Source organism: Silurus meridionalis, chromosome 1 (assembly GCF_014805685.1).
Source record: "Silurus meridionalis isolate SWU-2019-XX chromosome 1, ASM1480568v1, whole genome shotgun sequence".
Taxonomy (NCBI): domain Eukaryota; kingdom Metazoa; phylum Chordata; class Actinopteri; order Siluriformes; family Siluridae; genus Silurus; species Silurus meridionalis.
Window position 1 is genome coordinate 34,014,973 of NC_060884.1, and position 15,823 is coordinate 34,030,795.

The 15,823-nt window shown below is 41.8% G+C and overlaps 1 protein-coding gene across 6 annotated transcripts in view; it reads left to right on the forward strand.

Annotated features, from left to right (window-relative positions):
• gabrb3 (gamma-aminobutyric acid type A receptor subunit beta3) overlaps positions 1 to 15,823 on the forward strand; it is a 111,725-nt gene that overhangs the window by 81,313 nt on the left and 14,589 nt on the right. For all 6 annotated transcript variants that reach the window (XM_046840038.1, XM_046840116.1, XM_046840282.1 and 3 more), the window contains 3 exons: positions 3,194 to 3,414; positions 11,987 to 12,069; positions 13,135 to 13,272. In XM_046840038.1, coding sequence (XP_046695994.1) covers positions 3,194 to 3,414; positions 11,987 to 12,069; positions 13,135 to 13,272 — 442 coding nt within the window. The remainder of the gene's footprint in view (positions 1 to 3,193; positions 3,415 to 11,986; positions 12,070 to 13,134; positions 13,273 to 15,823) is intronic.

Genomic DNA, 15,823 nt, shown 5'->3' on the forward strand with positions numbered 1-15,823 from the left:
AATTTATTGTAAAGTTGTGTGTGTGTGTGTGTGTGTGTGTGTGTATATTTGTTTTTTTTTAAATATATTATATAATATGTACATTTTAATACACCATACAAATATATATTAATTAATATATTAATGACAAATAGGAGGAAATTAATGTAAAACATTGAAATACATGAGATTACATTTTTTATCGACATTGTATTTCTTACAAGCATTTCTACAAGAAAGATTTAGTAAATAGGAATTTTTTTCTTTTTACACTGTGAAAAATGTGGAAAAGTGTTTTATGATTTTTGAGACGCATGCGTGTTCCTTTTGTTTCAATACAGCGATTTAGATCATGTAATAATTCTCCCTTGGAGGTTCATCTCAGAGCAGTTCAGAAGGATTGAGGTGACTGGGCAGGTGGTTCCATTATAGATATCTCTCCAGACGTCTGTTTACTCTCTAAATAACACTTACAGAACTCAGACGTGCGCTTCGGCTCATCGTCTTGTTGTACAGTGAAGTCTCTTCCAATGAGCCGCAGTCCAGACGCAACTGCATGGTGATGAAGTATGGAATGGTTGCCATGTTGGTTCTTTTTACCCAGAATAAGTCTTCAACCTTCTCTGCTCCAAAAGAACCACAAGTCACATATATACAGTATATATATATATATATATATATATATATATATATATATATATATATATATATATATACAGTATATACAGTGAGAAAAATAAGTATTTGAACACCCTGCTATTTTGCAAGTTCTCCCACTTAGAAATCATGGAGGGGTCTGAAATTGTCATCGTAGGTGCATGTCCACTGTGAGAGACATAATCTAAAAAAAAAATCCAAAAATCACAATATATGATTATTAAACTATTTATTTGTATGATACAGCTGCAAATAAGTATTTGAACACCTGTCTATCAGCTAGAATTCTGACCCTCAAAGACCTGTTAGTCTGCCTTTAAAATGTCCACCTCCACTACATTTATTATCCTAAATTAGATGCACCTGTTTGAGGTCGTTAGCTGCATAAAGACACCTGTCCACCCCATACAATCAGTAAGAATCCAACTACTAACATGGCAAAGACCAAAATTGTACACCTCCACAAGGCTGGAAAGGGCTACGGGGAAATTGCCAAGCAGCTTGGTGAAAAAAGGTCCACTGTTGGAGCAATCATTAGAAAATGGAAGAAGCTAAACATGACTGTCAATCTCCCTCGGACTGGGGCTCCATGCAAGATCTCACCTCGTGGGGTCTCAATGATCCTAAGGAAGGTGAGAAATCAGCCCAGAACTACACGGGAGGAGCTGGTCAATGACCTGAAAAGAGCTGGGACCACCGTTTCCAAGGTTACTGTTGGTAATACACTAAGACGTCATGGTTTGAAATCATGCATGGCACGGAAGGTTCCCCTGCTTAAACCAGCACATGTCCAGGCACGTCTTAAGTTTGCCAATGACCATTTGGATGATCCAGAGGAGTCATGGGAGAAAGTCATGTGGTCAGATGAGACCAAAATAGAACTTTTGGGTCATAATTCCACTAAACGTGTTTGAAGGAAGAAGAATGATGAGTACCATCCCAAGAACACCATCCCTACTGTAAAGCATGGGGGTGGTAGCATCATGCTTTGGGGGTGTTTTTCTGCACATGGGACAGGGCGACTGCACTGTATTAAGGAGAGGATGACCGGGGCCATGTATTGCGAGATTTTGGGGAACAACCTCCTTCCCTCAGTTAGAGCATTGAAGATGGGTCGAGGCTGGGTCTTCCAACATGACAATGACCAAGCACACAGCCAGGATAACCAAGGAGTGGCTCTGTAAGAAGCATATCAAGGTTCTGGCGTGGCCTAGCCAGTCTCCAGACCTAAACCCAATAGAGAATCTTTGGAGGGAGCTCAAACTCCGTGTTTCTCAGTGACAGGCCAGAAACCTGACTGATCTAGAGAAGATCTGTGTGGAGGAGTGGGCCAAAATCCCTCCTGCAGTGTGTGCAAACCTGGTGAAAAACTACAGGAAATGTTTGACCTCTGTAATTGCAAACAAAGGCTACTGTACCAAATATTAACATTGACTTTCTCAGGTGTTCAAATACTTATTTGCAGCTGTATCATACAAATAAATATACCAAAAATCATACATTGTGATTTCTGGATTTTTTTTTTAGATTATGTCTCTCACAGTGGACATGCACCTACGATGACAATTTCAGACCCCTCCATGATTTCTAAGTGGGAGAACTTGCAAAATAGCAGGGTGTTCAAATACTTATTTTCCTCACTGTATATATTTATTTTTCTGTGTCTTTGTGTGTCCTTGAGTGTGTGTGTGTGTGTGTGTGTGTGTGTGTGTGTGTGTGTGTGTGTGTGTGTTTTGTCATAGCAAAAGCCACAGGCGAATTTCTATGCAAAGTTTATTTCTGTATGTAAATGAGGCCTTTGTAATGGCCACACCGCGGTGTTAAAGAGCAGATCTGCATGTGGGAAAAGGTCTTCAGCCTCGGTGTGATGGAGAGAAGAACGTTTTCAGAGTGACCCCGGTACAGTCAGGTTGTGGAGTGTGTGACGATTTTATACTGAAATTACACACATCAGTATTCAGAGCTCAGCTTTTGCTGCAGAACTTAGAGTGAGGTTCTGCAGGCGCACACACACACACACACACACACACACACACACACACACACACACAGGGGGCGAAGTCTGTCTAAACATGGGAGAGATGATGCGTTTGGAGTTTAAACCTAACCTTTTCTTCTTCAGTGCATATAAAATAATAATGGAACTGCACTATGGATGTTCTAGAAATGATACCTGAAGATTAGTGGAGCACATTGCTACACTACATAACACCTGCATAAGCTGACATAAACCTGCATTATCCTTTAGAAAGTCCATTCCTCATAGGCAAGGTTTTATAGTGATTTTTATTTTTTATTGACATTACACATGAATCAAATCATATGTATGATCATTGGCCTAATGTGTTATAATGTGTTATGTCTATATTATATTATACATTTCTTTCTTTCTTTCTTTCTTTCTTTCTTTCTTTCTTTCTTTCTTTCTTTCTTTCTTTCTTTCTTTCTTTCTTTCTTTCTTTCTTTCAATCACGTTATAATTAACCATTAAGGCGCTAATAAAGGTTCTATGAAGATGTCATGTAGCCTTATGAGCTCTTCATGTGTGTTCTCGCAGGACTTCACTCTGACGATGTATTTCCAGCAGTACTGGAGGGATAAACGCTTGGCGTACTCAGGGATTCCTCTGAACCTCACCCTGGATAACAGAGTGGCTGATCAGCTCTGGGTTCCTGACACCTACTTCCTGAACGATAAGAAGTCCTTCGTCCATGGAGTGACAGTGAAGAACCGCATGATCCGCCTTCACCCAGACGGAACGGTTCTGTATGGGCTGAGGTCAGTCATCTCTCTGTTCACATTTTTATCTTATAACTTTACAGCATATACTTTATTACTTATAATTAATAATATTACAATTAGTACATTATGAATGTTATTTATTGATTTAATTATTGATTCTTAATGTTGTTACCAATTCTACATTTAAAATGTGCCATTTACATTCTTTAAAAAATATTTGTTTTACATTATTGTTTTCTATCTTTAATTATGCTTAAAAATATGTAATTTTATGACATTATTAATGTATTTTATATTTAATTGTATAATTTTATTATAATTTAATTTTATATTCAAACACACATTTTCTATATATTTGTATTTAATTAATTTTTTGATTGCTAATTCCTAAACTTTTTAAAATTATTATTATTTATTTGTTTATGCAATTATATATTTATTTTGTTATTTTTTGTCCAAATTATAATTTTTTTCTTTTTTTCTTTCTTTTTCTTTTTGTCACAAATTCCAAAAACTCTCATAAAGATTTTTAATTTTGGGTTAAGTTTAATAAATATTTTCAGGGAATGAAAAGTGTTGAAAGCACCACAGCATGAACTCAGTCCTGGTGTTTATTTTCTCACCCAGAAAATCAGAACTTAATAAAATAATAGAAGTTACACACACACAGATGAGGTGAAATGGACGTTGCAGCAGGGTGAAGCTCTGTGAAGATGTGTCACTTTACAGCATCCGGCAGGAGAAGAGGAAGTGGATTCACTGAGCAGAAACGTCCTGATCAACTCCATGTAGCAGGAGGGATCAGAGGAGCAGTGGTGGAAAATGGAAGGATTTCTGAAAATGTTAGAGTATGGAGGACTAAGTGGAGAAGTCGTAGACGATGGAGAGATTAAAGGAACATTGGCTAAGATGGCAGGATCAGTAAAACAGTGGTAGTGGATGGAGGAATGAGTGAAGAGGATGGAGGGATCAGTGATGCAGTGGTAGAGGATGGAAGGATCTGTAAAGAGGTAAAAGGATAAAAGATAAAAAAGATTAGTGGAGCAGTGGTAGAGGATGGAGGGATGAGTAGTGAAGTGGTAGAGGATGGAGTTATGAGTAAAGAAGTGGTAGAAGATGGAGCGATGAGTAGTGAAGTGGTAGAGGATAAAGGGATGAGTAGTGAAGTGGTAAAGAATGGAGGGAAGAGTAGTGAAGTGGTAGAGGATCAAGGGATAAGTAGTGTAGTGGTAGAGGATGGAGGAATGAGTAGTGAAGTGGTAGAAGATAGAGGATAAGTAGATGAGTGGTAGTAGATGACGGATGAGTAGTGAAGTAATAGAAGATGAAGGGATAAGTAGTGAAGTGGTAGAGGATGGAAAGATGAGTAGTGAAGCGGGAGAAGATGAAACGCTGAGTAGATAAGTGGTAGTAGATGGAGGGATGATTAGTGAAGTGGTACAAGATGGAGGGATGAGTAGTGAAGTGATAGAGGATGGAGGTATGAGTAAAATAGTAGTAGAAGATGGAGGAATGAGTAGTGAAGTGGTAGAAGATGCAGGGATTAGTAGATAAATGGTAGTAAATCGAGGGATGAGTAGTGAAGCAGTAGAGAATGGAGGGATGAGTAGTGAAGTGGTATAAGATGGAGGGATGAGTAGTGAAGTGGTATAAGATGGAGGGATGAGTAGTGAAGTGGTAGAAGATGGAGGGATGAGTAGATAAGTAGTAGAAGATGGAGGGATGAGTAGATAAGTGATAGAAGATGGATGGATGAGTAGATAAGTGGTAGAAGATGGAGGGATGAGTAGATAAGTGGTAGAAGATGGAGGGATGAGAAAATAAGTGGTAGAAGATGGAGGGATGAGTAGTGAAGTGGTAGAGGATGGAGTTATGAGTAGTGAAGTGGTAGAGGATGAAAAGATGAGTAGTGAAGCGGAGAACATGGAAAGATGACTAGATAAGTGGTAGAGGATCAAGGGATGAGTAGTGTAGTGGTAGAGGATGGAGGGATTAGTAGTGAAGTGGTAGAGGATGAAAAGATGAGTAGTGAAGCGGAGAACATGGAAAGATGACTAGATAAGTGGTAGTAGATGGAGGGATGATTAGTAAAGTGGTACAAGATGGAGAGATGAGTAGTGATGTGGTAGAAAATGGAGGGATGAGTGGTGAAGTGATAGAGGATGGAGGGATGAGTAGAATAGTAGAAGATGGAGGGATGAGTAGTAAAGTGGTAGAAGATGGAGGGATGAGTAGATAAATGCTAGTAAATGGAGGGATGAGAAGAATAGTAGTAGAATATGGAGAAATGAGTATCAAAGCAGTAGAGAATGGAGGATGAGTAGTAAAGTGGTAGAAGATGGAGGAATGAGTGGATAAGTGGTTGAAGATGGAGGATGAGTAGATAAGTGGTAAAGATGGAGGGATGAGTAGTTAAGTGGTAGAAGATGGAGGGATGAGTAGATAAGTGGTAGAAGATGGAGGATGAGTAGATAAGTGGTAGAAGATTGAGGGATGACTAGTGAAGCGGTAGAGGATGAAGGGATGGGTAGTGTAGCGGGAGAAGATAGAGGAAAGAGTAGATAAGGGGTAGAAGATGGAGGGATAAGTAGTGAAGCAGTAGAGAATGAAGGGATGAGTAGTGAAGCGGGAGAAGATGGAGGAAAGAGTAGTGAAGTGGTAGAAGATGGAGGTATGAGTAGTGAAGCGGTGGAAGATGGAGGAAAAGTAGTGAAGTGGTAGAAGATAAAGGGATGAGTTGTGCAGCAGTAGAAGATGGAGGAATGAGTAGTGAACTGGGAGAAGATGGAGGATGAGTAATGAAGCGGTAGAAGATGGACGGATGAGTTGTGAAGCGGTAGAAGATGGAGGGATGAGTAGTAAAGTGGTAGAAGATGGAGGGATGAGTAGTTAAGGGGTAGAAGATGGAGGGATGAGTAGTTAAGGGGTAGAAGATGGAGAGATAAGTAGTGAACTGGTAGAAGATGGAGGGATGAGTAAATAAGTGGTAGAAGATGGAGGTATGAGTAGTGAAGCGGTGGAAGATGGAGGATAGAGTAGTGACGTGGTAGAAGATAAAGGGATGAGTTGTGAAGCGGAAGAAGATGGAGGAAAGAGTAGTGAAGTGGTAGAAGATGGAGGGATAAGTGGATAAGTGGTAGAAGATGGAGGGATGAGTAGTGAAGGGTAGAAGATTAAGGGATGAGTAGTAAAGTGGTAGAAGATAAAGGGATGAGTTGTGAAGCAGTAGAAGATGGAGGGATGAGTGGTGAAGCCATAGAAGATGAAGGGATGAGTTGTAAAGCGGTAGAAAATAGAGGATGGGTAGTGAAGTGGTAGAAGATGAAGGATGAGTAGTGAAGGGGTAGATGATGAAGGGATGAGTAGTGAAGGGTAGAAGGTGGAGGGATGAGTAGTGAAGGGTCAAAGATGGATGGATAAGTAGTGAAATGGTAGAAAATGGAGGGATGAGTGGTGAAGTGGTAGAAGATGAGGGGATGAGTAGTGAAGTGGTAGAAGATGAAGGGATGAGTAGTGAGGGGTAGAAGATGGAGGGATGAGTGGTGAAGTGGTAGAAGATGGAGGGATGAGTAGTAAAGTGGTAGAAGATGGAGGAATGAGTAGTAAAGCGGTAGAAGATGGAGGGATGAGTAGTGATGTGGTAGAAGATGGAGGGATGAGTAGATAAGTGGTAGAAGATGGAGGGATGAGTAGTAAAGTGGAAGAACATGGAGGATGAGTAGTGATGAGGTAGAAGATGGAGGGTTGAGTAGTGAAGTGGTAGAAGATGGAGGGATGAGTAGTAAAGTGGTAGAAGATGAAGGGATGAGTAGTAAAGTGGTAGAAGATGGAGGGATGAGTAGTGATGTGGTAGAAGATGGAGGATGAGTAGATAAGTGGTAGAAGATGGAGGGATGAGTGGTGAAGTGGTAGAAGATGGAGGTTGAGTAGTGAAGCGGTAGAAGATGGAGGGATGAGTAGTAAAGTGGTAGAAGATGGAGAAATGAGTAGTGATGCGGTAGAAGATGGAGGGATGAGTAGTGATGCGATAGAAGATTGAGGGTTGAGTAGTGAAGCGGTAGAAGATGGAGGGATGAGTAGTGATGCGGTAGAAGATAAACAGTTGAGTAGTGATGTGGTAGAAGCTGGAGGGTTGAGTGGTGAAGGGTTAGAAGATGGAGAGAACTTTTATAAAGTACTATTTATTCCTCCTAATAATATAAGACTGATATTAATATCAAATAAATCATGTAGGAATTAATTGTCAGTGAAATTATAACGATCACTGATTAAAAAAAGTTGTTGTGTGAGTGTAATAAATCTGAGTCCCGGCGCTCCTGGTGGTGTCGGTGTTCCTTCCCGGCGATACGAGCGCTTCAGGAACACTCGAGTCTCAAAGCTCAGATCTCATCGAGAGCGCGATATTAAAGCCCAGCGCTCTTCTGCTGGTGGTGGGAGACGAGCTGATAGATTGGACAGGGTTCCATGTGACCGCAGCGCTCGTGAAATAATACATGCTTAATTTCCCTAGAGCTGAACGTCGGCGTCTCGCACACGCTTCCTCTTTGTCTCTTAAACAAATAAAACACCAGAGAGAAAAAGAAACGTGGTGATGGAGAGATGCACAGAAACATAAAACAGCATTTTCTAATATTAAATATTAAAATATTTTCATATTCGTATTCAGGGTGAATATAAACACGTGCAGAGTTTTCACTTATTTAGATCAAAAGCTTTCTATCACTGGAGACTCGCTGCTTGAAGACTTCAAAGGTTTAAGGTGAAGGTATGAAACATCTCCAGTTAGAGATCAGTCATTCCCAGCAGCAGAAGTATCTACTTTCGTCTTCTTCTTCTTTCGGCTGCTCCCATTAGGGGTCGCCACAGCGGATCATCCGTCTCCATACCACCCTGTCCTCTACATCTGCCTCTTTTACACCAACTACCTGCATGTCTTCCTTAACCACATCCATGAACCTCCTCCTTGGCCTTCCTCTTTTCCTCCTACCTGGTGGTTCCATCCTCAGTATTCTCCTACCAATATAATTCATGTCCCTCCTCTGCACATCTCCAAACCATCTCAATCTCGCCTCCCTCACCTTGTCACCAAAACATCCTACATGCGCTGTCCCTCTAATAAACTCATTTCTAATCTTGTCCATCCTCGTCACTCCCAACGAAAACCTTAACATCTTCAGCTCTGCTACCTTCAGCTAGACCTCCTGTCTTTTACTCAATGCCACTGTCTCTAATCCATACAACATCTCAGGTCTCACCACAGTCCTATAAACTTTCCTTTCATTTTGCAGATACCCTACTATCACAAATCACTCCTGTCACTCATTCTCCACCCACTCCACCCTGCCTGCACTCTTTTCTTTACTTCTCTAACACACTCTCCATTACTTTGCACTGTTGACCCCAGGTACCTGAATTCCTCCACCTTCTCCAGCTCTTCTCCCTGCAACCGCACCACTCCACTGCCCTCCCTCTCATTCACACACATGTATTCTGTCTTACTCCTACTGAGTTTCATTCCCCTTCTCTCCAGCGTATATCTCCACCTCTCCAGGCTCTTCTCAACCTGCTCCCTACTCTCACAACAAATCACAATATCATCTGCAAACATCATAGTCCAGGGAGACTCCTGTCTGACCTCGTCCGTCAACCTGTCCATCACCACTGCAAACAGGAAAGGGCTCAGGGCCGATCCTTGATGCAGTCCAACCTTCACCCTGAACCAGTCTGTTGTACCTACTGCACACTTCACTGCCAACACACTGTCCTCATACATGTCCTGCACCACCCTCACATACTTCTCTGACACACCAGACTTCCTCATACAATACCACAACTCCTCTCTTGGCACCCTGCCTTACGCCTTCTCTTAATCCACAAATACACAATGCAATTTCTTCTGTCCTTCTCTATACTTCTCCATCAACAGTCTCAAAGCAAATAAGGCATCTGTGGTGCTCTTCCTCGGCATGAAACCATACTGTTGCTCACAGATGGTCACCTCTTCTCTCAGCCTGGCTTCCACTACTCTTTCCCATAACTTCATGGTGTGACTGATCAACTTTATTCCCCTGTAGTCACTGCAAGACTGCACATCTCCTTTATGCTTAAAGATCGGTACCAGCACACTTCTCCATTCCTCAGGCATCTTCTCACCTTCCAAAATCCTGTTAAACAATCTGGTCAAAAACTCCACTGCCATCTCTCCTAAACATCTCCACGCTTCTACCGGTATGTCATCTGGTCCAACCGACTTTCCACTCTTCATCCTCTTAATCGCTGCTCTCACTTCCTCCTTACTAATCCTATCTTCATCCTGCTTCACCAACTCCACATCATCCAACCTTCTCTCTCTCTGATTTTCCTCATTCATCAGCTGCTCAAAATACTCCCTCCACCTTCTCAACACACTCTCCTCACTAGTCAACACATTTCCCTCTCCATCCTTTACTGCTCTAACTTGCAGTACATCCTTCCAGCTCGGTCCCTCTGCCTGGCCAATCGGTATAAATCCTTTTCTCCTTCCTTAGTGTCCAACCTCTCATACAGCTCCTCATATGCCTTTTCCTTGGCTTTCGCCACATCCTCTTAACCTGCTGCCGCATCTCCTTGTACTCCTGCCTACTTTTCTCATCACTCTGTCTATCCCACTTCTGTTTTGCCAACCTCTTTCTCCTTATGCTCTCCTGCACTTCCTCATTCCACCACCACGTCTCCTTGTCTTGCTTTCTATTTCCAGATGTCACACCAAGTACTTTTCTAGCTGCCTCCCTCATCACTCCTGCAGTAGTTGCCCAATCATCCAACACCTCCTTAACACCACTGAGCCTCTGTCTGACCTCTTCCCTGAACCTCACACTACACTCTTCCTCCTTCAGTTTCCACCATCTTATTCTTCTTTCAGTCCTCACTCTCCTCCTCTTCTTCTTCGCCTCCAAAACCATCCTACAGACCACCATCCGATGCTGTCTAGCTACACTGTCCCCTGCCAACACCTTACAGTCTCCAATCTCCTTCAGGTTGCATCTCCTGCATAGCACATAGTCCACCTGTGTGCACCTTCCTCCACTCTTATACGCCACCCTATGATCCTCCTTCTTCTTAAAATAAGTGTTCACCACTGCCATTTCCATCCTTTTAGCAAAATCTACCACCATCTGCCCTTCCACATTCCTCTCCTTAAAACCATACCTACCCATCACCTCCTCATCACCTCTGTTCCTTCACCTACATGCCCATTAAAGTCTGCCCCAATCACCAATCGTTCTTTCCTAGGTACACCATCTACCACTTCATCTAATTCACTCCAGAATCTTTCCTTCTCCTCCATCTCACAGCCAACTTGTGGAGCATAGGCACTGATGACATTTATCATCATCCTTCAACTTCCACCTTCACGATCATCACCCTATCAGAAACTCTCTTCACCTCCACTACACTCTTACTGTACTCTTCCTTCAGAATCACCCCTACACCATTTCTCTTCCATCCACACCATGATAAAACAGTTTAAATCCACCTCCAATGTTCCTGGCCTTACTCCCTTTCCACTTGGTCTCCTGAACACACAGCATATTTACCTTTCTACTTTCCATCAGATCAGCTCCCTCTCTCCCTTTACCAGTCATAGTACCAACATTTAAAGTACCAACCCGAACCTCCACTCTCCTACACTGCTCCTTTCCCTGCCGTCTCTGTACATGTCTTCCTCCTCTCCTTCTCCTCCTTCGGCCAACAGTAGCCCAATTTCCACCGGTACCCTGTCGGCTAACGATACCTGTGGCGGTCGTTGTTAACTCGGGCCTCGACCGATCTGGTATGAAATTCTCCTTTGTGATCCGCATATTTGATTTGGCACATGTTTTACGCTGGATGCCCTTCCTAATGCAACCCTCCCCATTTACCCGGGCTTGGGACCGGCACTAAGAGTGCACTGGCTTGTGCATCCATAATGGCTGGGTTAGCAGAAGTATCTACTTTACATGATCAAAACTCCGTGAAGAAAAATTTACCATAACATTTCTATGTGCATGTTTTTCAAACGTCCCCATTCCACATTCAGTCTCCATTAGCTCCTATAATAACCTCCACTCTTCTGGGAAGAAGAACCACACCCTCTAATGTTATATACATTGTAGCCCCGCCCCTTTTTTGTACTGAGTATTGACCGGCAGTCACACACACACATACACATATATATATATATATAAATAATACTGTATATGCTTCATATTACATACATACATTTTAATAGAAGCAGCAGTTTCTTTCTATATTTGTGTGTGTGTGTGTGTGTGTGTGTGTGTGTGTGTGTGTGTGTGTGTGTGTGTGTTTTACAGTATGCTTTTGAGTGCAAAGTGCACTGAGAGAAGTGTAGATTAATGGCTCTTGTGTTCACCCAATCGATACATAAGTATAGCTACTAACACACACACACACACACACACACACACACACACACACACACACACACACACACACATACATAAAACAGATACAATAACTGAATTTCTTTACATCTGTATGAATTCATCCAATTTTATATATAAAGTAGTACTCTGTGTGTGTGTGTGTGTGTGTGTGTGTGTGTGTGTGTGTGTGTTCGAATCAGAATCACTACGACTGCTGCTTGCATGATGGATCTGAGGAGATACCCGCTAGATGAACAGAACTGTACCCTGGAGATTGAGAGCTGTGAGCGTTCACAGACACACACACATACACACACACACACACACACACACACACACACACACACACACACACACATTTTTGAACCACAGAAACAACTCCAATCCGGACGCCCTCCGCCTTCCTGATTCTTTCAAAAAAGAAAATATTTCGAAATCATTGTAAATCATTATGTAAATATAAAACGCATTACGCAGGATTTTATATTATTATTATTTTAAGAACACTTTATTGATCCCAAAAGGAAATTTTTATATATTCACATATTCCAGTGATGTTAGGAAGCTGCGGTCAGAGCGCAGGGTCGGCCGTGATACAGCACCCCTGGAGTACAGAGGGTTAACGGTGGACTGAGGCTGGCAGCTTGGCAATACTGTGGCTTTTACTCTTGACCTTGTGATAAATGAAGCTAAATGATTACGGATACATTTAAAAACGGCGTTTTTTTCTTTGAAAATCGTTTCAAATGTATCCGTATTCATGTAGCTTCAATCATCAGAAGGTCTGGAGTACAAGCCGCAGTATTGCCGAGCTGCCAGTCTTGGGCCACCATAATCCCGTTTACGTCCCTGTACTGCGCATGAGCAAAACGTAACACGCTTTGACCTGCGTATTTTCCAGCTGCCGTTCATTTACTTTCCCGCTCTTTAAAACTTTGCGCCATTGAGTAAAAATGCGTCGTTTTTTGCCAAATACCGTAAATGTAGAAATCTCTCTATTTGCATTGACTCCGCCCACTTATAAACACGATTATCCACTAAAATTGCTCGTTCATTAAGACAATCGAGAAAAATTGACAATTTCGAGTCGCCGGCTCACTTAGCATGGTCCCGGCATATGGGAGGAAACCAGGCAACCCGGAAGAAGCCCACACAGACTCAGGAAGAACATGTGAAACTCCACACACACTGAGCCCAGGATCGAACCCGGAAACCCCTCAGTGCTACAGCGATGCAGCAACACCACCCAACGCATCACTGCCCACTTCTCATTAAATATAGCTCACTGCACTGCTTTTCCACACGCCGATGTACACGTGACTCATACATACGTGTGATCGTTGTACAGATGGCTACACGACAGACGATATTCAGTTCTACTGGAAAGGAGGAGACAACGCCGTATCCGGTGTGTCCCAAATCGAGCTTCCGCAGTTCTCCATTGTGGACTACAAACTGGTGTCCAGGAACGTCGTCTTCTCCACAGGTGACGGTTTCACACACCTAGCCGGGGTTCAGAATGTTCCACTTTTCCAGTTTTACACATCATTTTTACCAAGCTTCATTCTAACGTGTTCTTTGGTTCTTTGCATGACCTTACAATAGTGGTTTAGTGGAACATCTAGTAAATTCCAGCCATCATGGGTTATAAGCTATAAACAGGTGTTTCCTGACTGCTCACTGACCACAACTAGCTATGATACAGAGAAATTTCAGAGAACTCCTTCGCTCCTGAAGATTATTACATTGAAAATTACGATGTTAGAAATGTACTGGAACTGGAGACTCTTTCCATCAATATGACAAACATCTTGCTACAGAAAGATTCACCACATCGATGATTTGATCATATGGAGTCGATATCGATATAGATATAGAGTGAGAGTAACATAAACCTCTCTGGCAAATATGTCAGTTGGTAGAAAAACGTTTCAAGACTTTATTTATCTACATTTACACACCTTCAAAGAAACAATATATATCTCAATATAATATCTCGCAGCGATCTTTTAGAACGTGTCCTGCAAGTCTTCTTTTGGAAGCGTGTGAAGCACCTTCTGTGATTCACACGTGTCTCCACAGCGGTGTCAAAAAGGCGAGCTTAAAGCTGGATCTTCATCTTCAGGAAGAGGTGCAACGTTTGCAGGTGTCAAATCTGGCGATAAGGGTGGGTGCAGAAGTGAGATCATGTCGTTTGTTTTTGACGATGATCATTATGCACGAGTTGCCGTGCCGGACATTTTTGGGTTGAGCTTGTCGAAGGTCTTACCGATCTCTCGTCATCTTCCGCCGATGTTCTTCCACTCTTCCACTCAAAACATCTCAAACGACTTGTTGCAGCATCGCCGTATGTCAAACGTCTCTGTGGCAGATTTGACCAGTTTTATGCAAATTTCATGTTTGCTCTTTGTTCTAACTCGCCGTCTGTTATGAAATCGCAGATGTGGTAACTCATGTGGGTCAGAACAGCACCAGTTACACCTTTAGTCTTGAAAATTTTTGTTACCACCTCCTATGTATTTGGGTTTAAACCTGAAGTGGGTGTGGCCTAAATTTTCTGCTGTTTCTGAACGGGTTTCATCCTGAATAGTCGCTCACTCTGTTACTCTGTCATATGCATTTTGTGTCTGAGCAAACAAATAACACCCTATGTTTTCGATGTGAAAATAAAGGGGTGTTATATTTTCGAGTGTGGTTCAGTTCGGGGATCGCTGCGTTCCAAGGCGAGGCTAATTATCGGCTTTGCATCAAGTGTCACCCCTTTGTCGTGCAAATACCAGCTTAGACTAGCGATGATGGAGGGGTGATTACTTCTCTCTTTCTTTATTCTGTTAAAAGAGAGAGAGCATGTAAGCGAGATTAGACTTCACTGAGGGGGTGGAGGAAAGAGAATATTAGAGAATAGATATAACTGAGGAGGCAGGAAAAGAGGCTGTTAAGAGAGATCAGACCTTATTGGGAAAAGCGGATGTTATTAGGATTGGACCTCACCAATAAGGTAGAGATAGAGCATATAAGAAAGATTAGACCTCAGTAAGAGAATTAAGAAAAAGGAGGTTAGAAAGATTAGACCCTGCTGAGGGGGTGAAGGAAAAGAATATAATTAAGATCAGACCTCAGTAGACATAGAATTTTGGAGAGTTGAAGGGAAAAGGGAAAAATACATTATAGAGATTAGACATCAATAAGAGTAAAGGGGGAAAGTACAATTATAAAGATTAGACCTCACTAAGGGTAAAGGGAAAAATCACATTATAGAGATCAGACCTTAACTAATGGTAAGGGAGAAAAGACAATAGAGATCAAGCCCCACTGTGAATGTAAAAAAAATAATAAACATTATAGAGATTAGACCTCAGTAAGGGTGAAGGTAAAAATATATTATAGAGATTAGACATTACTAAGGGAAAAGATAGACATTATAGAGATCAGACCTCACTAAGAAGAAAGGTAAAAGGCCAAAGAGATCAGACCCCACTAAGGGTGAATATATAAAGACATAATAGAGATTAGACCTCACTAAGAGTGAAGGTTAAAAGACATTAAAGAAGTCACGCATCACTAAAAGTGTAGATAAAGATGTATGTTTATGGATTGGCCTCACTAAGAGAGAAGATAAAATGACATTACAGAGATTAAACATCACTAAGGGTAAGAAAAGAAAAACATAGAGATCAGACCGAGCTGAGGGTGAAGATATAAAGACAGAGATCAGACCGAGCTGAGTGTGACGATATAAAGACAGAGATCAGACCGAGCTGAGTGTGAAGATATAAAGACAGAGATCAGACCGAGCTGAGTGTGACGATATAAAGACGGAGATCAGACCGAGCTAAATGTGACGATATAAAGACGGAGATCAGACCGAGCTGAGTGTGATGGTATAAAGATGTAGATCAGATTGAGCTGAGTGTGACGATATAAAGATGTAGATCAAATTGAGCTGAGTGTGACAATATAAAGATGGAGATCAGACCGAGCTGAGTGTGACGATATAAAGATGTAGATCAGATTGAGCTGAGTGTGATGATATAAAG